The sequence below is a fragment of the Octopus bimaculoides genome, chromosome 1 (assembly GCF_046866305.1).
Source record: "Octopus bimaculoides isolate indiv1 chromosome 1, ASM4686630v1, whole genome shotgun sequence".
NCBI classification, from domain to species: Eukaryota; Metazoa; Mollusca; class Cephalopoda; order Octopoda; family Octopodidae; genus Octopus; species Octopus bimaculoides.
In genome coordinates, this window is record NC_142928.1 from 130,072,129 (window position 1) to 130,098,783 (window position 26,655).

Sequence of the window (26,655 nt, forward strand, 5' to 3'; positions counted from 1 at the left end):
GATAACAAGCGTTGCTCCGCACAGGCGGCTGTCGTAAGAACTTGACCTTCATACAATGATTTCTGTACGCAGTCTTTCCCGAAGTATTCAGGTAAAATGTGATTTTTTTTTACTATAAAGATTTATTGTATGCATTTTAAATTATTCTTTATGTTATTTTTTACCCTCTCACCATCCATAGATATTTATATTATTTGAGAGAAACTTCAAACAAATATCTGGTTCACTCGAATTTCTCGCACCTTGTTGACTGTTCATTTACTTTGAAGTCATCTAACGCGTCTTGTAATAATTTCGTAGATTCGCTACGCTATTAAATAATTACATAATCTATGTGTATTCAAGCCGAGACAAACCATTGTCATTTTCTGTGGTCTTTTCTGTTACTTTCTTTTTAATAATATTCAAACTAGTTCTGATCGATCAGGTCTGACTAGGGACCAAATAATAACATCGTAACACATGAAAAACCGAGCCATTCTGCTACCAATTTATCTGTCATATATATATATATATATATGCATTCTTTCGGTAAAATCGCTTATATAATATATATATATATATATATATATTATATGTGTAGTGTATATGTGTGCGTCTGCACAAATTCACTAAAGACTCGGCAAAATTGTGATAACACATACCCTACCGATCTACATATCCTGCTCTATATAAATAAATCTGAATGAAATCGTCGCGACTTTATTCTTTTATAATTTAAGTTGACATTAAACCTTATTTTAAAATTCTGTATTTATGACAAGAGAACAAATGCTGTCACTGTTATAAGCTACCATTCTAGTTTTTACTTATGAATGACCTTGTGTGCTGCCCTTTAATTTCTAATAGTCATTTAATGTCTCTTATGTTTTGTTTTGTGTGAGTGTATATACTTACTGTTTCTAGCTATTTTCTGGTCCATGTTTCTTTTTTAAATTTTTTATCTAGCATGTATCTCTGCAATGCCTTTCTATCTTTCCTATGCTTTTCTCACGCCTGTCTCTTTCTCTTGGATTTTGTCCCTCTCCCCCTTCTCTTTCAAATACTTGTCATTGAAGACATTTGTTAGATTTTCCATCTCAATACTTCTTTATTACTCATGATACTTCCATAATTGAGAGGAGGATTTCTTGCTCTATCTAAGCTGGTGTTTCAGATTTTAGAAGGGGAAAAATGTGAAAGTCTAACACATGTTTTTCCTGATGTTGCTAGTTATGCAACTACATTAACGTGTTTTAAAACAACTGTTTGATTTTGGGGGGGTTGTCCCCTAACATTTTTGTATTGTCATAGTTATCATCAAAACATGTTAGTATTTATGTCATACAAACAAAATTCTACTGATTCCATATGAGATTAAATTTCTAACGTAGTCACAATGTCATATGTTGATATGAGGAGCAATTCCACGCAGTAAAAATTTTAGACGTGAATTTTTGTTTTTCAGCTGCGTTTGCAGAACGCAATTACTAATCAGAACGGCTAATGTACTTCAAATAAGCAAACGAAAATCAGTCTCACTGACAAAAAAGGAAAAAAAAAAAATTTAAGGTTTATATTTATACGACATCGAAAGCCTACTTATCCTCATTTTTCTATGACGATTGTATTCATGTATGCTTTTTTTTATCTTAAAAGAAATAACCGGCTGCTAAAAATACACAGAAATCTCTATTTATTATCTTTTTTTTTTTTTTTTTTACTAAAATGTATACACTTGCTGACGAAATCACATTACGTTGTGTAAATTTTAGCTTCTACTAGCATTTGCCTTTTTACTCTTTTTCTAATACATGTGTTGCAATTCTTAGATTTAATTGGAACCGTAATGTTTTGTTGCTCTCTGTCCCTACTGTCAATAACTTCGTTGCCGTGGAAAAACATGATTTGTTGATTAAGTTTGTTTCTGGACCCATTACAAGTCTGATACCCATTCATTCGAAGTCTCCTTAAAAGAATCAGGGGGAGGTAATTGAGGTTTTTTTGTCTCTCAAAACTACTAGAAAATTTAAGTTTGTCTTCAGTTAGACTTTATGTAAATGAAATATTCTTATTATCTTGGAAAGAATAGAAGAAAAAGTCTTTATAAACACAATTTATGGATTAATAAATGTTCAATTAAAAGGATATCAATTCGAAATATGCTTGCATGAATTGATCAAAAGCATATTTTTGTGTAAATCATGTCACAGATATTCATCAATGTAACTTGGTAAAATGGTTGTTTACATGCTATATATTCTTGCCTAGCTAGTAAGTAAGCTTTTTTTTTTAATTTTTACATAAAGCTCAAATAGAAAATATTACTAAACTATTTTGTCCAATTTCTAAAATTGTTTAAACCGCGATTAAGTCCCCTTGATTCTCTTAGGACCGCTAAGTATGATTGAGTATGTAACTCTTGCATCTAACAGTTCTAATACTAATTAGGGAACCACTAATTCTCTGCATTGAACCCTCAGAGTACTGTGTTTTTGCTTAAAGTATGCATTGAAAGAGTCCATTTACATACTGCCTCATTTTTATCGTATTAGATCCCTCTTCGCTGTTTTCTTGAAGGTTAGCTTGTTTTTTTAATTAATGGCTCTACAGTAGTGCCACATAATTACTGATGCTCGTTCTTTTATTCTCGTTATTATATTACATCTTATGATGGTGGATTGGCAGAATCCTTAAGAGCATCGGATAAAAAATGTCTTGTGGGTCCAACACTACAAACTGACTTTAAATCCCATTGAGGTCAACTTTACCTTTCCCCCCTTCCAAGATCATCATCATCATTATTTAACGTCCGCCTTCCATGCTAGCATGGGTCGATAAAATAAAGTGCCACTTAAGATTTATTTTGATCAACTGATCCCCATCCTTCGAATTTCTGGCCTTTTGACTATTTCAGAAACAATTATCACATTTCATGTTCCTGACAGTCATTGCAGAACTGACATTAGAGTGTAACGACCGTGACGAAGGAATGGCTCCTTTAGCGCATCGCACGGTCGGCACAAATATAAAAACAAAAAATGAAATGAGGTTAAAATGAGTTAAGCGCCAACAAGAAAAAGAGAGAGACTCAACCGGTAAAAATGTATAAAAGTAAGGTTCTATTGGTTGTCAACTAGAATGTCTGTGTGTATTATTTCTTTACTACCCACAAGGGGCTACACACAGAGGGGACAAACAAGGACAGACAAACGGATTAAATCGATTATATCGACCCCAGTGCGTAACTGGTACTTATTTAATCGACCGCGAAAGGATGAAAGGCAAAGTCGACCTCGGCGGAATTTGAACTCAGAACGTAGTGGGCAGACGAAATACCGCTAAGCATTTCGCCCGGTGTGCTAACGGTTCTGCCAGCTCGCCGCCAACTAGAATGTCTGTGTGTGTGTGTGAATGTGACATAATAAAACACAATATTAGACAGGCCATCGTGTAAACAAAGAGTGTGTGTGTATGTATACAAATGTGTATGTGAATGCAAGAGATACAGAGCATAGAAAACAGTCTATATAAGGACGTTAGAAGGAAGTCCAGACACAAGGATGAGAAATACCAGTTCGTATCTAATGGTTGAAGTGCTGTATCATGAGGTTGTGGCGTGAAGGCAGAGTCGAAGTAAGACATGTCGTATAAGAAGTTGAGGTTTCGATGCTGTGGCCGGTTACTTGGTACAGAAGTTCTCACAGGTTGAATTCTGGCTGTTAACCTTGGTGAAGATATTTCACAAACAGTATTGAGTGAACCTGTGTGGGCGCTGTTGGTGGTGTGTCGTAGAGACATCGGTGTAGATGCTAAGAAGCTGGAAGTGGCGATGAAGATGGAGTTTGCAGTAAGGTGTTGTACAAAGTGTTGGATCTCCAGTGGAGCCATGTTGTCGCTGGAACTGGCTAGTGCTCTGTGGTTAGCGGCTAGACCTCAGAAGGTCTAAAGCTGAGACCAACTTTCGCACAGACAAGCTAGCTATTTATGAGAAATAATCGGCTCAAACAGGGGTTCAGAAAACTGTCGAACTCGACCTTATTTGAAGGCGGCGATTGGTTGGGTTGCACCCTGGCGCGAGACAGAACAAGAGAGAAAAATACGTCAATACCAACCAATCAGAGTGGTGGACATAAGGCCCAATTTTTGACTGTGTAAAGTTTTTATTTGTTTTGTTTTGTTTTTAACCATTTGGAAATCAGAATATTACAATTATAGAGGAAACATCTGAACAAATAGATTCTGTATGTCTTACTAAGAAAGGCAACTTTCTAGCATTTTGCCACAGATAGGATTATAGGAAAGATTTTGTGATTAGGATGGAAATTTGCTTTGATCTAAATAAAATTACCATTATAGAATAAGTCTGAAATATTTTATCAATAGAACTCATAAAAGGTTCACCAATGTTTTAATAATACCAAAATATTACTCAAAATGTAAATTTTTTGAAGTAATGGAAAAGCTAATTACACATTTTGAAGAGAGTCCTGTGATGTTGGAATACGATTTTTAAAGTTACTTATTGCTGATACTGTGGCAGAGTTGTGACAGAAATTGGTTGGCTCTAGCTTCAGAATATTGATTATATGATCAGAGACAGATTGATTATTGCTACTTGTATGAAAATTGTGCTATAAACAATTTTGAAGAAAACAGAAACTAGAAAAAGGTGATATGCAGTGGGACTAGACCTAGAATATATGATTGGGAATCAAACTTTTCCACTGCACAGCCACACCTATTGAAATGTGTTTGTGAAATCCCAGTTACATATGAAGAAGAAAACACAAATTTAAATTGATTACCATAAAAGTAGGTACTTCATTGATGGGAAAAGAGTGGATCAGAAGTTTTGAAATGGACATAACTCCATTAGTGTTAAAGCAAAAGAGTACAATTAAATATGAATACAAAAATGAAATATTAGATGAAATTGATAGTCAATTTAGACAAATGCTCTTCAGTATTTTGTATAAAGGCCTAAACTTGGTTTAGGCCTTTATACAAAATTGAAGATTCATTTACACCTGAAAGAAGCATCCAAACAGAAATTCTACACTTTGCATTAAGAATCTTACAGTAGGTTTGAAACTACAAATTCTGAACTGGACTGAGGACATTTTAGATAAAGTTGCTTATTCATTAAGGGCAACATCCATTGTAGTAGTCCTCCCTCCAAAAAATGGTGAAATAAGAATTTGTAATGACTACAAGATTATTGCAAATCCACATTTAGTTATACAACATTTCTGATGAAGAACTGTCCAAAAAGTTGATTGGTTGTAAATATTTACATTTGGAATTGGATTAAAAACAATTTTCAGTTATTGTTAGTTGACACTCCAAAAGTTATTCCAATATGAAAGATTATCATTTGGTCTGTCATCATCCCCAACCATATTTCAGATAACCAGTAATATGTTAACAAGTGGTTTGAATAAGACTGTAGCTTATTTATATTAGTCTGCAATTTTATTGAAATTAAGGACTATATTTGGGAAAATGCCAATTTTCACAAATTGGAATTATTTTGGCCACAGAATAACTAGCGCTGGAATTCAAGCTAACAAAGAAAGAATCCTGATAAAATTTCCCAAATTTAAAAACTCAAAGAATTAGAAATATTTCAGGGACAGGGGGTTATGGGAAAAATTTGGAAAACTTTTCATTGATTTTTCAGTTCATTAAATGAATTGAGAAGTTGAATTTGCTGAAGTAACAAATTTCATAAATAAACAAGGAAGCTTTAGGTATTTGCTGCTAAAAAAATTTTATCAGTATTTATTTTGAAAGAAATTTATACTATACATTGATTGTGGACAATTACAAAACATATTCAGTCTGGAAAAAGGCTGTCTGAAATGACAATGCTATGACTACAATGATGGGCATTGATTTTAATGGATAACAATTTTGAGATTAATAAAATTTGACAAAACAAAGTTCACATGCCAGTGCTTTGAAAAGAACAATTTTGAACAAGCAATGAAAAAGAAAAGTTGTTGTTTCAACAAGCAACCAAAAGAAAATTGGAGGAATTTCTTGTGTCAAAAGAGACAGATTGTCAATATGTAAAAAAAATTGTTGACTTGACAGGTTCAAGCTCAAGAATATTTGAAACCTTCCCACAATATCAAAACTCTGCTGGGTGTTTTTCTCTGGGATATTATGCTACCAACCAAAATTGAAAATAAAATATTACAGTTTTTGTATGAAGCTTTTAAATATTGAGAATGAAAACTAACTAGAATGTATACGTTGTGACCTAAAAGCAATAAAGACATTGAAAGAAAATACTAAAGCTGGTTGGTGATGGTTATACAAGAGCAAGACCAAACCTGCTAACCAGATTATAAAACTGGCCTACACCTACTGAAAATTAGGAACAAATTTATTTAAATTTGGCAAAGTACAGTAAATGCAATTTCTAGTGGTAGTTGATAGGTACAGGAAAAGGTCTACAGTTATGTAAATGGACAGAACTTACTTATGAAATTATGTCAAGAAATTGCACGACTTGGAAGCTTGTCAAGTGATAACTTAGCCCAATTCAAATCTAGCGTATTTGAAAACTGGTACAAATTTAGAAGCATTGGTTATTTTACAAATGCTCCCTTTCACCCTCCATCTTATGATGCTGCTGTAAGATTGATCAGAACTTTCAAAGAAATTATGAAAAAGTGTAAAGGTAATGCCTGGTGGTGTGACCAAATTTCTACAGTACTCTGTCAACTCCACACTCAATAACTGGAAAAACACCAGCTTTATTGGTGCTGAGCTGGGAACTGAGAGATCATCTGTCACTGATCAATCCCAAAAATATGCCTGAGATAAGAACACGAAAAAATGACTATTTAAATATCAGCTCCTGAGTTTTCTCTCAGAATATTGCTGTGGGACCATGCTGTTTACCAGGAACTGCGGTCATGAATTTCAGGGCTTGAATCTTAAAAACCAATTTTCAGATCTGACTGTGACAACCAGGACTCAAACAATAGCAAACAAATATCTGGTCAGCTTACTCTAAAATGATCAAGAACTACTCCTAACAGCTATCTTTAGATCGTTGGTTATTCAAATCTGAATAAAAATGGTGTATTGGGAGAATTCATTTCACTATGTCTTAATTTTTATTGTATGAAACTACTGTAGATTCTTCTTATCTTTTGTAATGTTTCTTCTGCACATAATATCATCCAGATAGCAATAGATGCCACTTAGTTTATCATTGGTTATAAAATCCATCACTACATTAGAAAACAGCAACATAATCATTATTACTGTTGCCACCATTTTCTCTTCTACCTCCAGAACTATTGTACTTGCCCTTCTGTTTCTTACTACCTATCTATTTCTCTTTCTAAACACTGAACTTGGCATTATATACAGACTTTCATTCTGAGGGCCTCCATTGTGTGTGTGTGTGTGTCTCCTACATCTGGGAAGACTTCTAGGAGCTTTCTCTCTTCATCTAATTCTTTTCCTTGTTCATTGACATATATAACTGTATCTAATCGATCATGTTTTATTAGAAGTAACATTTTTGTGGTTGAAAAATTGAGAAGTAACAAGATTCTCAAATTGTTAAGATAAAGAAAATTATTGGAAAAGTGAATGAATAATGTGACCATTTTATAAGTGTTGTAATTTGAATGGCAAATATGATATTTAAAATTTCTGTCTTTACAGAATGGAAGCCCTACTGTCCAGGTTGGAAAATACCAGGCACTTATTCAGCAAGTTATCTGCAGAAAATACTCTGCTGGAGGTTTGTATTTAACTTACAACGGTTACCGTTTGAAAGAAAAGGTGTGTGATACTTGACTTGTAGAGACCATCATTAAGTGTTGTATGTAGTTTCTCTTGGTAACATATTATATGAGTAACTTAAATAATTACTCCTGTAAAAAGAATCAACATTTGTCTGATTCTTTGCTGTGTCAGTTTCATCAGCTTACAAATATTAATTCCTTTTAACACAGATCTCTTTTTATTGAGTGGAAAGGTCATGGTACATTTGGCTACCAATATATTATTAGTATATGTAGCTTCATTTATCACTGATTCATTCATCACTGACCTAGAATAACACAATATGCTCAATTGTGAACCATGTTACACTTATCAAAGATTGATCTGTGATAATATGGATTGATGATCTGTCAAACATTCTACCTGTACTGCAGAAATGCCCTTCAGCTACCACCCAAAATGCACTGACTATCACTTGTGATTACATAATTGTGCTGCAAGACTGTATTTTATGTACAGATTTACATACTAGTATGCCTCAATCAGTGAACAGAGAAAATACAAAAGCACCTAACTCTAACAGACAAAGCAAATGTGTGTATTTTCTACAAGAGAAAGTAGAGATGGTTAAGAAAGTGTGACAGTGGAAGCTTCACTGCTGTGGACCATGAGTTTGGTATCAGTGAACCAACTAGTTGTTCCATTTACAAAATGCATGGAGATGATTCACTTATCACTGTTTATTTTTTATTTTTATTTTTTAACCAAACCCCCATGATAAACAAGGTTAGCTGTACTAAATTTATCAACCCCACCATCAAAATAGTGACAGCTTTATTGAAATTTGAAGCCATTACTGAGATCCAGTTCAAACACACACTACACTAAACCAACATATTTGCTACAGTTTCAGCAATGATAGCTAAATCCTTAGTTTACTGGCCTAGCAACTGCAGGATTCATGGTTTGCAACTTACTACTCATTATGGGTCTTGTTTTTATATCACAACTGATAAGTATACCTAAATGTAAATAATTACCTAAAGCAACATAGTTTACAATATTGAATTCAAAGGCTTTCATTCATGAAAATAACTTATGATATCCTGACATTGCCATCCTGAGAAGTTGTTATTTCTCACCTGCTTAATACTATGAAAGACCAGGTAAACTTCATCTTGCCAGGTAAACTTCATCTTACACACATAGATGTGTGTAAGATCTTGCTCAAATTAAGTTCCACTGTTAGTGCCCTCTCTGCAATACTCTAGATCCACCTCTACTCCACCAATAAGGCTGATATTCTCAATCCTGGATTTCCTTTTTATAAGTCTCAAGCCAATCAAGGCCTTGTGAGTGGATTTGGTAGACTTAAACTGAAAGAAGTTTGTCCTCTGTGTGTGTGCACTTGTCTTGACATTGTATGATGGTTATAAATGAGTGTCACCATCACTCAAATGGTGTTCCTCATTTCCAGTCTTCTGTGAGAATGTCTGGCCATAGAGACATATTAACTTGCTTGGAAACAGGTGAGGTTTAGTTACTGTAAGGGCATCCAGCCATAGAAAAATCTGCCTTAGTAAATTCTGTCTGACCCATGCAAGTATGGAAAAATGAACATTAAAACAATAGTACTGGTGGTGAAGAAATCGTTTAATAGGAGGAGGTGTAGTTTCCATGGCTTCTTACAGACCTTCCAAAATTGGTAAAACTGATGCAGATGATACCCAACATGAACCTTTATAGGTCAATGTCTGCAGGAAAGAGTGAATGGCAGTTCTGGCTTGAATGCTTGCAATGTAGAAAATTCTTCTAAAGTCGCTCAAGAACTAAGTTGTGGTGTTAAATTAGGTAGCATGTTAAATCTGTCTGGTGAACTAAAATGATAGAAAAGAATAGACTCTACCTTACTGCACCAGATATTAAGATTAGTTTGTGTCTGGATTTAAAATGCTCATAATTAGTATCAATTAGCTTTTCTCTTCAGTTTTTTATTTGAAAGATTAGTTTATTTTTGTGTTTTCCTTTGGTTTTATTTGCAGCTAAATAAGAAATTGAGAGGGGTTAGAATGTCATTTATACTATTTCTTGATTTTTGAGGGGAGTTAAAGCATCAGCTGGACACTTTGTGTGCTGGGGAAATATAAGTCTGGTTGGTTATTGGGCTGAACATTTTAATGAAGTACTTGAAGTTACTCTATATTTCCAGTTTGTAGGGATAAGGCTGCTCAATGTTTAATGCATTTATTTTATTTTATTTCAGCTGAAAATGACCTAGTGGTTATCGGCTCTGGCCCTGGTGGTTATGTAGCTTCCATTAAAGCTGCCCAACTTGGTTTGAAGGTATAAACTTTCTGTAATCAGTTATTCATATAATTTCAGTGTGTGAATTGACAGATTTAATTTTTAGCTTTGATATTCATTAAAAAAATTTTTTATTTGTTATATATATATATATATATATATATATATATATATATATATATATATATATATATATATATATATATATATATATATATATATATATATATATATAGGCACAGGTGTGGCTGTGTGGTAAGAAGCTAACTTCCCAACCACATGGTCTTGGGTTCAGTCCTACTGCATAGCACCATGGGCAAGTATCTTCTACTATAGCCCTATAGCCTCAAGCCAACCAAAGCCTTGTGAGTGCATTTGGTAGACAGAAACTGAAAGGAGCCTGTTGTATGTATGTTGTGTGTGTGTGTGTGTGTGTATATATATATATATATCATCATCATCATCATCATCATCGTTTAACGTCCGCTTTCCATGCTAGCATGGGTTGGACGATTTGACTGAGGACTGGTGCAACCGGATGGCTACACCAGGCTCCAAATATATATATATATATATATATATATATATATGCTGTATATATTTATGTATGTGTGTCTGTGTTTGTCCTCCCATCATCACTTGGCAACCGGTATTAGTGTGTTTATGTCCCTGTAACTTAGCAGTTTGGCAAAAGAGACTGAATGAATAAGTACTAGGCTTACAAAGAATAGGTCCTGGGGTCAGTATCTTCAACAAAAAGCAATGCAGTTAATCAAAGTATGCACCTAAATTACCAACACAATTTTGCTATTTTATCAGTAGCTTATTTATGCCAGCAGCAAAGAATTCTGGAGAGCAAGAGGTGATGAAATCATGAACGCTGTTTTTGCATCTTCTTCAGATTAAGATTTTCCATGCAAAATGTTGTCCAATGCCTGAAAAATGCGATAGTCAGTTGGTGCAAAATCTGGTGAATATGGTGGATGACAGTGTACTTCCAAGTTCAGTTCCTGTAACTTGAGTTCCGTTCTTTGTGCAATATGTGGTTGAGCATTGTCTTGCAAGAGAATTGGCCTGTCTCTATTGACCAATCCCGGTTGTTTAAATGCAAGTTCACTCATCATTTCATCAAATTGGTTCATATATACATCCACTGTAATTGACTTGCAACTTTTTTTTGTAACTTAACTTTGTACACGTAACAAATCATTCTTAATTCTTTCCACTCCAGTTCTATATTGTCTATGCTTAGGTTTCTATTTATCTAACTGATATACTACGAAATTAATTTTAAAGTGTTTAAATTTATTGAACTGAAAATGTTATACCTTATTTTGAAAATAATGACTGCATAAAAACAATAATGATAATTGTGTTGTATTAATAAATTTTCAAGAAAATATATATTTATGTTTTCAAGAATGTGAAGTAGCTTTTTGATTTAAGCTGCTGGAAACACTCCTACAGAAGCATTCACATGTTTACATACCTCACTCTTGCACATCAAATCTCTGCATATGCACTACTCATTAATTTGTTTTCTTTTTTGTTTTTCAGACTGTTTGTGTAGAAAAGAATGCCACACTAGGGGGTACATGTCTGAATGTTGGATGTATCCCATCCAAAGCTCTTCTCAACAACTCTTACCTCTATCACCAAGCTGTAACAGACTTTGCAAACCGTGGCATTGAATGTAAGTCACTAGACAGTAAAATGCTAAATTATCTTTTAATCATCATCGTCGTTTAAGGTCCGATTTCCATGCTAGCATGGGTTGGACTATACAGTAACATATTTTGTTTTATAATAGAAATTATTTTCTAGGCATGTAAATTGATAAGAAAGGCAGATGCAAAGTCAGCTGCAGTGATGTTTAGGTAATGAACTATGAAACAAATATAATAGTCAGGTGACTTATACTTTATTACTGTAGGAAGTAAGTAAAAGTAGAGAAATCGTTTGATAAGCCCCTAATTTACACATGCTTGTATGCACACACAGGTGCTTGTATCCATAAATGCATATATATGTATGCATACCTGCATGCCTATTTGTGTGTGTCTATGTAATATGTTTATAATATGCATGCATGTAAACATATGTACACACTTGCAAACATGCATACACAAATGTTTACATACAATTTCAAGTTGTTTACAATGACAATTTTTTTTTAATGTTTGGTCTGAGATTGTTTTAGTTTATCTTCTTGGATAATGCAATTTGATGGCTACAGGGAAATATGAGCAAGGAAGGGTAGTCATGGCTATATGGAAAGTAGTTTGCTTCTTATCAACATAGTTTCACATTTAGTCCCACTATGTGGTACCTTGGGCAAGTGTCTTCTATAGCCCCAGGCAACCAAAACTTTGTGAATGGATTTGGTTGACAGAAACTGAAAGAAGTCTGTTTTACATGTATTACTGTCTTCTTGCCTTTACATCACATAATAGTTGTGAGTATCACCGTCCTTTGTTTCCTATCATCTGAGACATATGTAGTCATGGGGAAATATTACCTTACTTGGAAACAGATGAGGGTTGGCAACAAGAAGAGCAGCTGGCCTTAAAAAATTTACCTCAACAAATTCCAACTGACCCATGCAGGCCTGCAAAAGTGGATGTTAAATGATCATGATGTCTTTTTGAGAAGGTGGAGGCGCAATGGCCCAGTGGTTAGGGCAGCGGACTTGCAGTCATAGGATCGCGGTTTTGATTCCCAGACCGGGTGTTGTGAGTGTTTATTGAACGAAAACACCTAAAACTCCATGAGGCTCCGGCAGGGGATGGTGGCGAACCCTGCTGTACTCTTTCACCACAACTTTCTCTCACTCTTACTTCCTGTTTCTGTTGTGCCTGTAATTCAAAGGGCCAGCCTTGTCACACTGTGTCACGCTGAATATGCTCCGAGAACTACGTTAAGGGTACACGTGTCTGTGGAGTGCTCAGCCACTTGCACATTAATTTCACGAGCAGGCTGTTCTGTTGATCAGATCGACTGGAACCCTCGACGCCATAAGCGACGGAGTGCCAACAACAACTTTCTTAGAAGGAAAGATAAGGCAGAGTAGTTAGTGCATGGATGAGACAAGCACAATACATGGATTAAGAGAAGGAGATGAGTGAGTGAGAAGGGTCTTGATTGGAGGTAGCACAAGATCAGCCAGATCTAGGGAGTGGAGGTTATTCTAGTTGCAGAAAAAAGAACAAAGAGAGGAGACAGCTTGTTAATGTTTCAAAAATTTCATACTAATTTGTCAGGTGGCCTTTTTATAGAGTGCAATCAAGGGTTAACGAAGTAAATGCTTGTAATGTACCTAACTTTCAGGCTATTCAATGCTACAAAGAACTATTTCTCATTGATTGCTTGATTTTATCAACTATTACTGATCTATCTCCATCTATCAATCTTGTTTTCTTAGGTTCAGACATTGCCCTCAATCTACAGAAAATGATGAAGCAAAAGGAAAATGCAGTGTCCTCCCTGACTGCTGGTATTGCACATTTATTCAAACAAAACAAGGTCAGTCAGTCAGTCATTACAAATTATAATTGTAATTATCAATTGGATAACACTGTGTAGCAAAATTTTATCTTATTTATTTATTTATCTTTTTTGTCTATGGCTAGTAAGTGTTATTTCCTATTTGCTTTTATCTAGAAATCAGAGGAAATGACTATTATTCCCTTTAAACTTGACTTTTGTATCCTAGACATCAACATTTTAAAACAGCTATTTTCCATTACATTTCAGACAGATTCAGCACTGAGTTGTTGAAGTAGAAATATTGTTATAGCAAATATTCTGCTCAGTACCACAGATTTGCTTCTCAGTTGCTTGTTCTTAACCACTGGAGTATGTCCCTTAGTGGCTGACAATATGTGCATCTCTGATCATGAGCAATGGGGGAGCATCATAGCCATGTGTTGAGAGGGATTCTTTGGGATTTGAATAAATGTAAAAGTAAAGTTTGAAGGAAACGTTAGCCATTTTTCATACTCTGTAGGGATAAGCAAATACAAAATAATAGTTGCCGCCCAAGGATAAAAATCGTGTTACACAGTATAATTATAATGGTCAACTGGCTGAATTTTATTTTTTATTTATTTAAAATCACTATTATTTTATTAATTATATACATCTACCTCAAATTTATTTCTGAAACATGCCATGCTTTTTGAACACATTAATTAAGAATCTGAAATAGATTGTGAACTCAGTCTGCTGTGAGCTTACAACCATTTCACAGAATTTGGTACAGAATCACAGGAACCTGTATGCAGGTGTCATAACACTTCTTTTTGTTTTTAGCTCTACTTTTAATTCTGCTGTATACTTATTGCTAATATGTTTTCAAACAAGACAATGACTTTGAAAATATCTCAGTGGAGGATATGGCAGTCTGGTGGTGATGAATAATACTAAACTGTAATAGTTACTTATTCCACAATGCATAAAGTATCACCCTATGATATGTGGTGGACCTCACCAGCTCCAGTTCTCTCTTGCACAGACCCCATATTCTTGACAAAAATAACTGGCTTTCTCTTTAGAGCCAAGGAATGCTTAAAATCTTCTGTTAAGTATTCTTTTCAAACCTAAACATGCCTTGTGATGGAGAACATTTTCTAAAATAGTACATCACCGTCAATTAATGGTGTCTAAACGTGATTCAAAAGGAAACTTTTCCTTAGTAAAATCTTATGATTGCTGTGAATGTTGTTGCTTACTTAATGCAAGAGAGAATACAGTATGATGCTGTAACGTTAATTTCAAATTTTGTGGGTGGAGTAAGTCAATTACATCAACTCCAGTGTTCAACTGTTACTTATTGACTCCAAAAGGATGAAAGATCAAGTTGACCTCAGCAGAATTTATACTCAGAACATAAAGACAAACAAAATGGCACTCAGGAGTTTGCCTGGCATGTTAATGAGTCTGCCAACTTGCTACTGTATGGTGCTGTAATGTTGAGAGCAAATCTTCCTTTCATATGAAAGTGCAAAAAGAATCTATTACATTAAAGTGTAGATCCCTGTGGTATAAAGTTGTCATGTTGTGGAAAGAGGATGGTAAAAGTGAGTGTGCAGTAGAGAAAGAGAGATTCACATGAAATGCTACTAATATATGCGCACATACATACACTCACACACATGTGAGTGCTTTTGGTGTACACACACAGCAATTAATTGTATGTGTGTGAAGAGTGTATATGTTCACACTCTTGTATGTGTGAGAACTAAAAGAGGACAATTATGAAAAATATTATCTTCAAGTACAAATGAGTAAAATCTTTCATTGCAGTAGTTTTGATCATTTGTTTAATTCAACTTTTGTTGCATTGTAAATATATAATTAGGTACTGTATATATTATTTGTATGTATGTGTTTGTGTGTAAAAAGTACCCAGCACTCTTTGTTAAGTGGTTGACGTTAGGAAGGGCATTCAGCCATAGAAACCATGCCACAACAAACAGTTGGAGTCTGGACAGTACCTGTCAAACCATCCAACCCATGTCAGCATGGAAAATGGACATTAACTGATGATGTGTGTGTGTGTGTGTGCGCGCGTGCGTGCATGCATAAAGCACTTAAAATGCCTTATTGATCTTTAATACTTGATAGTTGTTTCTAATTGAACTATGGAATATTCACGGAGTCAGTTAATAAATAAATAACATAATGTAGAAAATGAGAATGTTTTGTAATCTAGATATGTATTTGTTAACTTCATGTGAGTTGTTGATTGCCTTCTTTCTTATTTATTGATTCTCTTTCATCTTAACATAAATATCTGAACACTCTGTTATTAGGTGACTCGTGTTACGGGACATGGTACCATTACAGGAGTCAACGAAGTCACTGTACTGAAAGATGATGGGTCACAAGAAAAGATCTCTGCCAAAAACATACTCATAGCCACTGGGTCAGAAGTCACTCCATTTCCGGGTATACCGGTAAATTATTTTCTGCTTGTGTTTAGTGTGTATATGTGTTCATTCGTGTTTAATTGATAGTCTTACAATTGGTACAAATGGAAGAAGCATAGCTAGACACTTCACTCATACTTCTGAGTTCAGATCTCTCTAGAACTGATTTTGCTAATTAATGTCATCAGACCAGATATTGATAAGCTTCAGGTGAGTTGAATACCTTGCTCAAAGAAATGGCAACAGTGAAAAAAAATATATAGTCAGAGCTGTGGGTAAAGTGTCTTAATTTATCCACTAAGTTATTATCTTAGAGCCAATTGTTAATAATAGCTTTTGAAGTTGCAAATATGTAGGAAGTTTTTTGAGCCAAGAAATATGTTTCAAGTGTAAGCAGCTTTTTATACTCTACAACAGTGGTTCTCAACCAGTTTTTATCTATGAACCCCTTGGATTATTATTTTATTCAGGTGGACCCCAGAGCCATTTGATATTTCTCTCAAAATTCTTATTTTGTTTGTCACACATTCATTTGTGTAGGTAGAACTATGTAAAACATTAGAGAAAGAAATCTTGCTGTTTCTTGCAAATAATACATCCAAAGCAAAGTTTTTTCATGAACCCTTAATATACTACCGTGGAACCCCAAAATCTTATATGGATCCTGATTGAGAACCACTGCTCTACAAGATTCAAATACCAAGTACTCTTATATTTGAGGCAATACAGCATATTCAGTAACACATTACTATGTGGTTATGGAGTTCACTTAACCATCACATAGTTCTAAGTTTGATTTCATTGTGTGATACTATGAACAAGTGTCTTCTACCATAGCCATGGACCAACCCATGTCTTTCAAATGAAATTGAGCAGACAAAACTGGAAGCCTGTCTAATCAACTACATTTGTTCTTTAATTGTAAATTTAATGTCACCCCATTTTAACCCACTGCCTGTCCCTTGGTTGATTGCTTTTAATGAAGTCCCATCATAAGCATTCAGACCAAGTTTCCAGTAGGTCCTGCAAAAATATTTTTGTCTCTTCCCATCCTCCTCTAAGCTAATAAAAAACAAAGGCTCTATCTAGAAGAAAGCTAATTTTCTAATCCCTGAAATCTTCTATCAAAAGTATTATTCTCTAGTCTATTATGTTATTCTTACTTCTCCATCTCTGCTACTCTTACTTCACTGCAATCTTCAATATGGAACTAACTGCCAACCTTCTCATTGTATTCATTTCTTACAACCTACACTGAGTTTTCTCTTCCTAACAGCAAGTATTACTACAGGCCTTTCTTTCTCATTAGTAACTTGTCTCCTTTTTATAGAGCTAAAAGAATGTTATTCCTAAGTTTTTCTATTACTATAAGATCACATTTGTCACATTGAAGACATTGATAGGATTCTGTGCAATACATTCAACATGCTTTATGGCTGTCTCAGTATAATGTTGGCCAAGATTAAATTTCATTGTTTGATCATCTCTTTTTTTATGAACATTCTGTCCTAAGATTTACGACTCAGACAGGTGATCCTGAAAATTTGATGGTTTCAACCTTAGTCCTTCTTCAATGAAATATTCAATACAGAATTAAATGATTGCACCTTGCCTCTATTCAGACCTGTATATTGCACCCATTTTATGCTAACATTTTCTTTTTATATTTTTTTAAAGGTGAATGAAAAAAATATAGTGTCTTCAACAGGAGCTTTGTGTTTACAAGAAGTTCCTAAAGAGCTGATAATCATTGGTGCTGGTGTCATTGGTGTAGAATTGGTAAGAGAATGATTTTATTTTCTTTAATATGTAAACATTTCTTTTCATTTTAATACATAATGTGAAGAAATGGCAAAAGTTAGTGGTTGTCTGTTACTGCTGATTCAAATCTGTTTATCAGTACAGGTGCTGGAAAATACCATGTAATTAAATCTCATGTGAATATATAAATGTGTGTGTGCATGCTTTGATTAACTGACACTTGCAACTCTGATAGAATTGTGCAATTTTAATGGCTTATAACAACTATGTTATTAAGAAGTTTGCTTTACAACCACATGGTTTTGGATTCAGTCTTCCTGCACAGAACCTGGAGCAAGTATCTGCTATTATAGCCTTCACTTCACCAATACCTTGTGAGTGAAATTTGGTAGACACTTTCTGTATCTATGTGGAGTGAGAGGTGGAATATATGTATTTATGTTTACAGTGGTTTAAAATCCAGTAACATATTGCATTCTTTTATGTCCTGAAACTAAGCAATTCAGCAAATAAAGAATGATAAACTAAGTACCAAAGAAATAAAGAGTAGAACAATATGACTAAATCCTTGAAAGCAGCACCCCCAACACAGCTGCTGTCTAGTGACTGAAACCAGTAAAAGAATAACTATTTTAAATATAAATCTTGATGCCAGTACCTTTATCCTTTTCATAGTCCACAGATACTGACTGACTGCTACATAAAACTATTTTAACTAAATGCAATGTCATCATGATGCCATGCCATTGTATAGATGCTGTTAGACATTTCCTTTCACTATAACCTTCGCTAAAGCTTACGATAAATGTACCTGCAATCACACTTGACGTTAGATTTGCCAACAGTTACTTTCAATACTGAGAATTGAGGAAACTACTTGAATGTCACTGTTCAACAAATAAGAATTATGTGTTAGATCATGTTTCTTTCATTAACTTACAGAGAAATTTGAAAATAAAGAACTAAAAACATTTTGTAAATCTTCCTTAATATAAAGCATAAAAGAAAAAAGCAAATAGTTTGTACTTCCTGTTTGTATTATTGCTGTTGTGGGTATATGTGTCTATATCTCTTGTATATCACTCATGATATTTTTTTATCTGCTTCAAATACTGTATATCACATCAGTAATATACATAGCTTTTATTATAATGATTGCAGGGTTCAGTATACTTTATATATACATATATATATTTTTGATAATCAAGAAAAAATTCTTTAGGAGAGTATTTTGCAAGCTAATTATATGAGACTGATCGTTTCTCCTTCTTACCAGTTAAGGTGGATATGTTTCAGTGATGAAACATATTTTCACCAGTTTGCTTTTAAAAACAGCTACTCTTAACTGCATTGGCTTTATTTTCTAAAAAAAATGAATCAGTTGATGTTACTAGTTTTCTTCCTTGCTTGCATTTTTAGATGTTAAACATCCCAAAGTGTTAATTGCCAGAATAATTGTTGTTAAATTATTCTCAGCTCACTGTTACATACATGTGTCTATACTGTATTTCCTTGATAATGATTGCAGGGATCTGTGTGGTCAAGGCTTGGAGCTAAAGTCACACTAGTAGAATTCATGGGTCATATAGGAGGTCTTGGAATAGATATGGAAATCTCTAAAAACATGCAAAGAATTCTTCAGAAGCAAGGTTTGAAGTTCCGTTTAGGTACCAAGGTGATGGATGCTTCAGAAGGAAGTGATGGCAAGATTTCAGTATCACTAGAAGCAGCTAAAGATGGAAAAACTGACCAGGTAACCCTTTTTTTATTCTCCTCCTTCTTCTTTAGCCTCAAGTTAGGCATGAACTTGCAGATTTATAATCAAAAGTATTCCAGTGATAAACTTCCCGGCCCATCTTTTGTCATGAAACTAAGCACACTTCATCTTTCTTCTATCATATCTAATTGACACTCATTATCTGTCTTCTAATATATGCAGTGTGCAATCTTTTTAATCATGTAGGATCTGAAACATTTTCGTCCCACATGTCTCCTTAATATACTTATTAATTTCCAACCCTTCAAACATTAGTTAAATAATAGTCCCTAGACCTAGTGAAAGATGCCAGTAATAAGTATGTACTAATCTTATTCATCCACTTGATATGATTTTGAACTTTCTTTTCTTTTTAATACATAATGAGAGGAAATGGCAGAAGTTGGGTGGTTAAGTTGTCTGTTACTGCTGAAGTTCAACCTGAACTGAAGCCATAGAGCTATATTCCCAAACAAAACAGTTGTCTCCACCTGCCTCAGTGTATCTAGCTACATAATAGCTGCCATTTTTAATCATTACTCATGAAAATGTAAAACTGTATCCTTATACTTTGAGATAAGTTATTATGAGAATATTTATGTTATTCAAGAATTTAGTTGCTAAGTAGCTTAAATCATCCACATGTCAAGCAGATTTGTAGCATAGAGATAACTGAATATTTAGTTCTTAACCTGTAAATCAACCACACTAAATGGAGGTCATGCTCAAGAATAATCTTCATTGAGTATTCAGTTGTGTAATGTACAATATAACAGATTAAGTTTGTTGTTCACTGCTTTTTTTTTTTTTTAACTGCAGTTTTTAGTCTCATGGCAATCATGTTTGTGTGCTTGTGTGAAATATGAATGGTCAGATATTTAAAAAGTATTAAAATATAAAAATAACAAAAAATAAAATTACACATTCACTATTATTAACAATAAACCATTAAAAAAAAAAGTACAGTTACACCTTATGCTAAAAAGTCTAAAAATATTTCAAACCAGAGCTATAGTGATAAATTTTGAAAAATTTACCATTATAAGGCTTAACATATCCAATATTTCATTTCAGATGTCTTGTGATGTTCTTTTGGTCTGTGTTGGACGACGGCCTTATACCGAGAAGCTGGGCATAGAAAATTTTGGCATTCAGTTAGATAACCGAGGACGAATTCCCATTAACAGCAGATTCCAAACATCAGTTCCTAAGTACTTTTTTACTCTCTCTCTCTCTCATCACTGTATCAACCAGACTATCAAATATTATACACTGCTGGTCACAATGCACTTCCAAGTCTTTCTTAATTGCACTTGTCTTTTCTACCTTGGCCCAAATTATTTTACTAAATTGTTTTCCTGTCATCATGGATGCCTTCCAAGTCGCCTTTTCCAATCTCTTGGATACCACTCAGCAGATAACAGTCCACCTGTTGTCTGTGAATTTTGCAACTTGTGCTTCAATATTCTGTGATCATATCATTCACTCTGCTCCATTCTCAAATTACCTCATTTCAAAGATACTCTTGCAATGATATTCCTAGCATGGATCTTTCCATGGCCCTCTGCATCGTAGCCGATTGATGTTCTTCTGTCTTCAAGTATTTTATTTTCATGCATTTCATTTTAAGGCCTACTGCTGATCTGTGGTTTTGGCAAAATAGTTGTATTAGTAGCTCAACATTGATGTTTCTATCTCTTGTTCGGTCAGTGTCTTTAATGAACATTTACAGACACACAGTGAAGAGCTTTGGAAAGATGGTGTTTCCTTCTTTGACACCCTTGTGAATTGGAACTCAGCAGAGATATATCAGTGGATAACAACAGACAAACATTATCAGTAGTGCATCCAAAGTTCACATTCCTGAGCTGTTTGGTGTATTGCTCCTAGACTCTTTGCATTGTCATTATGTAATTTAAAGAAAGTAACCTCTTTTTAATTTTAAATTTAAAATCCCTCTTATTTCTATTTAGCATATATGCTATTGGAGATGTTGTCCAGGGCCCTATGTTAGCTCATAAAGCAGAAGACGAAGGTAAGCTGTTGAGTCATCATTATTTATCTGCACTTAATACATTTTTCAAACTATTGTTTTTTGTCATTAATACTCACAGGGTCTTGGAATCTGTCTCACTGGTTATATTTCTTGTATCTCCTCCCTTCCAGACTAAGGTAGACTTAAAATAATTATGGAAACTTACCCACTCATCTAATCAACTAATGTTCCATCTATGACTGCCAGAAAGAGATATTTTGATCTTAGCGAGTCATGGAGAGGTTATCTTCATGATTAGAAAACAAATGGTCACTCAAATTGTGATCAATATGAAGATGGAAATGTTCAGGTGTAAGGGACAGCTTAGTAATGTAGCAATCTTGCAGTGAGTAGTTATGATGTTCATTTGGGCTTAGGAAGAGAGAAAGTTGTATAAGTTGCAAGTGAAGACAGTTGATAAGTTCATTCAGCTTCTCCTGGTGTATTAGTAGTAGCAGTATCAGTGTTAGCAAAGGCTGAGTGTAGGCACAGTATGATTACTTCATCGCGTAGGTGATTTTTCTAAAATAATAGTACAAGCTTCTAATTCTGAAACAATGAAATCAATGGCTCATAGTTAAGTTTTGACATACAGCAAAATAAAGTTATTAATCCTTACATTTAATATTTGATTTAACCCTCTAATAATGTACTTAACAGTAAAAAGATAACTCTTCGTTTACAGGTGTAGTCTGTGTTGAAGGTATTGCTGGTGGAGCTGTTCATATTGACTACAACTGTGTGCCCTCTGTTGTATACACTCACCCAGAGGTAGCTTGGATTGGCAAAACAGAAGAGCAACTGAAAGAAGAAGTAAGGCATAATTTGTATTCCCTGTAATTAGTCTCTTTCTAATTTATTTGAACTCCACAATAGAAGGGTGAAAGATAGTTTGAACTAGGTGTATATTTTTAATACATCATTTGACTCTCACCACTTCATTGAAATATAAACACAGGAAAGTAGATGCTGTAAATATCTAGACTGATTTTATAAGTTTTCCTCAAAAGGAAGACAATGTATGTTATTCTAATGAATAAAAAAGATATCAAATGTTCTGTGGTTCCAGAATTCCCAATCAAACACTTGGTACTGTCCTGTAAAATTAATTCTACCAGTCAGCTCGTGTGTGTGTGTATGCATGCACACATGTATAACAAAAAAAGTGAAGTGTTTTCTTTTTATATTCACCGAGTCGATGACTACGGACCGAGACCTTTGGAAATGGGCTGTGCGTGAGAAGACCCGGCAAGCCAAGTAAGATCGTTGCCAGTGCCCCTGGACTGGTTCTTGTGCGGGTGGCACATGAGATGCACCATTTTGAGCGTGGCCGTTGCCAGTACCGCCTGACTGGCTCCTGTAGGATTTTCGAGCGAGATCGTTGCCAGTGCCCCTGGACTGGCTTGTGCGGGTGGCACATAAAAGACACCATTTTGAGCATGGCCGTTTTCGTGCGGGTGACACGTAAAAGCACCCACTACACTCTCTGAGTGGTTGGCGTTAGGAAGGGCATCCAGCTGTAGAAACTCTGCCAAATCAGACTGGAGCCTGGTGTTGCCATCCGGTTTCACCAGTCCTCAGTCAAATCGTCCAACCCATGCTAGCATGGAAAGCGGACGTTAAACGATGATGATGATGATGATGATGATTCTGAATGTATTTTTTATAATGCTTATTAGTATGATTATAGCAGCATTTGTTAAATCAATGTATTTTCTGTTTTTACCAACAGGGAGTGAGTTATGTTGTTGGGAAGTTTCCATTAATGGCTAATAGTCGAGCTAAGACTAACAATGATACTGATGGCCTTGTGAAAGTCCTTGGACACAAAGAGACTGACCGATTGTTAGGGGCACATATAATTGGCTCTGTAAGTTGAACAGTTAATAATGTTATTGATTATAATGATGTTGTCTTGTTGAGATTGTTGTTTAGTTCCAGGTTAGCCCTAAGTGAACAGATCGATGATCAGAAATATTCCACTTGTGATCAACCATCTCATTTTCCCCAAAACTTTAGTTGAGTTGACGAAATAAAAATAATAATTCAATTAGAACTCAAAAAGGAAATATTGATTTTGGTGGCTCAGTTACAAAATTTAGAGTTAATACCACTACAGAAGACTTGAACTTGAAATTTGAATTGAGAATGGCAATACAAATGAGAATAGTGTGACTTAGATTAAAGGTATAAAATAATAAAAATAAACTAAATTTTAGTAAGTCCCAAACAAAAATAGTTTCAAGGAAACCATATAGGTTCATGTTAAACAGATTTGGATCCCTTCAAGTCAGTGTGGTTTCAAAATGAGCAAACCTTATGCCTTGTAGACAAAGAATTTAAGTATTTGTCCCCAGTATAATTAATATCATCAAAGCGTAAATAGTAACATGAAAGTAATCTCGTACAACTGTAGAGAGTTTGGATTAATTTCAGAGCTAAACCTTCCATTCATAATATTTTTTTTCTATATTTCTAAGAGACTTGTTTTATAAATTCATTAACATCAATATGAAAGTTATGAACACTTTAACATTTGATGTAGATAGTTGTGGAGTTGTGGATACTAACATTTGCAAACAGTTCAACCACTGCATCAAACAGTGTTGATATGATAGAAGTAAATATGAAAAACAAGTCTTCTTCATTGAAGTTATTGAAGCTGATAACTTTGAAGTGAGCAGATTGCAGAATGAATTTAGAGAAATGACTATGGGAGTGTCTGTGACAGTAACTGGAAACCTTTGTTGCTGACATCCATGTGAGAAAGGTGAATGATTTAAAAATTCCATAATTACTATCCATTGTTATAATGTAACTTTCGCAAAATATTAATACGAAAAAGTAATTTATAACCTTCAGAGAATTACTTTTTATATGAATGGTCCAAAGACAATGATTTGGTACCTGTATCAGATATCTCTGTTCATTTGCCTTTCAAATGAATTTTACATCCAAATTTTCTTTTTACACACTGATTGTAGTAAACCAAAATAATACTTAATATTTTCTGTAACTCTGGCATATCTCCAAGCAATTCAAAGCTCAAAAAAGCATCCTCTTAACTGAAAATTGTACTTAAAACATTGTTTTTTCTTTTGTTTATAAAATATTTTGCTGATATCTTGGTCTTGCTTGCATTCATGAAAAACTAGAAAACTGATAGAATAGCCAGGATAAGATTGAATGAGAGTCATTGGATATGTAATGAGAAGTGTCTTTTAGTAAAATGTCTAGAAAATGTGATGAGAGAGCAAATATTTTATAATATTTTGTATTGTATTTTTTTAACTTGTGAGGAACTGATTTTATTTATTCACTTAACATTTCATCATTTTTAAACACAAAATAGTTTAATAGTTTTGATTAAAGCACATACCAAACATTAGCCAGACCTCAACACACATATACACATCTTATTCTACGATATATCAATAATTGGTTTTGTCAAATAAAATGCATTACAGTATTTACTCATAAACTGTCACACAAAAAATTCAAATACTTACCAAGGTTTCTTTAGCCTTTTATCTTTCTGAGATCAGAACTAAACATGTACTGAGGTCAACATTAACCAACTGTGCCTCTTACCAAGACATTTGTAACTTTGTGCCAATATAATGAATTATTATTATTTTGTATTTTAAGGTTGCTGGTGAGTTGATTAATGAAGCAGCTTTAGCTATGGAATATGGAGCTTCTTGTGAAGATATTTCTAGAGTCTGTCATGCCCACCCTGTAAGTATTGATTTCTCACATATGATATGTTTTTTTTCAAGTTATTTGTGTATCCTGGCTCCCTCAGCAGTTAAGGTATCCAATTAATCACCGCATACACATGGGTACAACCTTTTAAGTTGCTATACTATTATGTATAGTTCAGTATTCTTAGATGGAAATGTATTTCACAAACTTTGTAGCATTAGGAAGAGAATTCAGTATTACGTGTATAAATATTGTTTCGCTCAACTCTATTGCCATGCCAACAACAAAATGTAGATGTAAAAAGATTTTTAAATTATTTGTGATACTTTATATTATATTGCAATAAGTGTCATGATATAACAGTAAATTCTGAACAGAGTTTTTCTGCATCAATTTTATTTTCAATCCTCTCTACTCTAAACCCTGTTCTTACAACAGGATCTGAAGCCATACTGATAAACTATTGAATATCATAAGACTTGAAACATTGGTCTTTCTGAATACTGTATTTTCAAGTATACAATTTGAATTTTTCAGGCCAAAATTAGTAGATTGACTTAACCCATTAGCATTTAAACTGACCGTATTTGGCCCAAATATTCTACATGCTTTATATTCAAGCTGGCTAGATTTGGCCTCTCACACCTACTCTACAATGTTATTCTAAAAATAACCAGTCACACCATCGAAATCTTAAGGCTACAAGATAATGCATGATTAATTTGAAAACAATGTGAATAAATAAGTATTACATTTGACAGAATAATCTGAATGTTAAAGATGACTTCAGAGGCCAAAAATTCCATGTGAAGTGCAGCAGAATTTGGAAAGATAATGACAATGATTGAATGTTTACTCTATATACTACATTGACTTGTATGTTGGAAAATACAGTATAAGGTGCTGAAATGTTTTCATTTGTTGGACAGATGGTATAGGACAGTCCTATATCATCCAAGTAAACATAAAACTGACTTTGCTTAATAGCTATTACTAAACGTCTATGTCCTTAGATTATATATATATATATAATTCTTCTTTATATTATTTGCTTTGTTTGTTTTTTATTTTCCAGACGGTTTCAGAAGCATTCAGAGAGGCTAATTTGGCAGCTTCTGCTGGGAAAGCAATTAACTTCTGATGAAACACTCCTACTTTGTTTTTTTTTAATAGTATACAGTAGAAACTATTCAGATGTTGCTCAGTTCCAGATTAAAAAGAATGAGACATTTTAACAACTAATCAACCTGATGACTCCACTCTTGCAAAAAAAAAAAAAAAAAAAAAAAAAAAACTGAATTTTTACAACTATTTTCATTTCACATGAGTCATTAGAGCCAGGTCCATATTTTCCTCTGGAATCCTTAACACCTCTGTATCCATAAAAAGATAATAAAATGTTACCAAGTTATCTTGGTTGTCTAAAGCAA

General features: G+C 34.1%; 1 protein-coding gene across 1 annotated transcript; it reads left to right on the plus strand.

The window, feature by feature from the left end:
• On the plus strand, positions 1-26,655 carry LOC106870829 (dihydrolipoyl dehydrogenase, mitochondrial). Its single transcript, XM_014917053.3, has 14 exons — positions 1-91; positions 7,672-7,750; positions 9,998-10,077; positions 11,596-11,731; positions 13,460-13,560; positions 15,852-15,995; positions 17,646-17,747; positions 19,258-19,482; positions 20,560-20,696; positions 21,459-21,520; positions 22,206-22,333; positions 23,253-23,390; positions 25,169-25,258; positions 26,301-26,655. The coding sequence occupies exons 1-14, from the start codon at positions 56-58 to the stop codon at positions 26,364-26,366; spliced, it is 1,524 nt and encodes a 507-aa protein (XP_014772539.1). The 5' UTR covers positions 1-55; the 3' UTR covers positions 26,367-26,655.

Bases quoted from the DNA above. Each gene is read 5' to 3' on its own strand.
- LOC106870829 (XM_014917053.3), top strand. From the start codon at position 56: ATGATTTCTGTACGCAGTCTTTCCCGAAGTATTCAG. The intron at 19,483-20,559 runs GTAACCCTTTTT...ATTTCATTTCAG, and splicing joins AAGATGGAAAAACTGACCAG to ATGTCTTGTGATGTTCTTTT. The intron at 23,391-25,168 runs GTAAGTTGAACA...TTGTATTTTAAG, and splicing joins GGGCACATATAATTGGCTCT to GTTGCTGGTGAGTTGATTAA.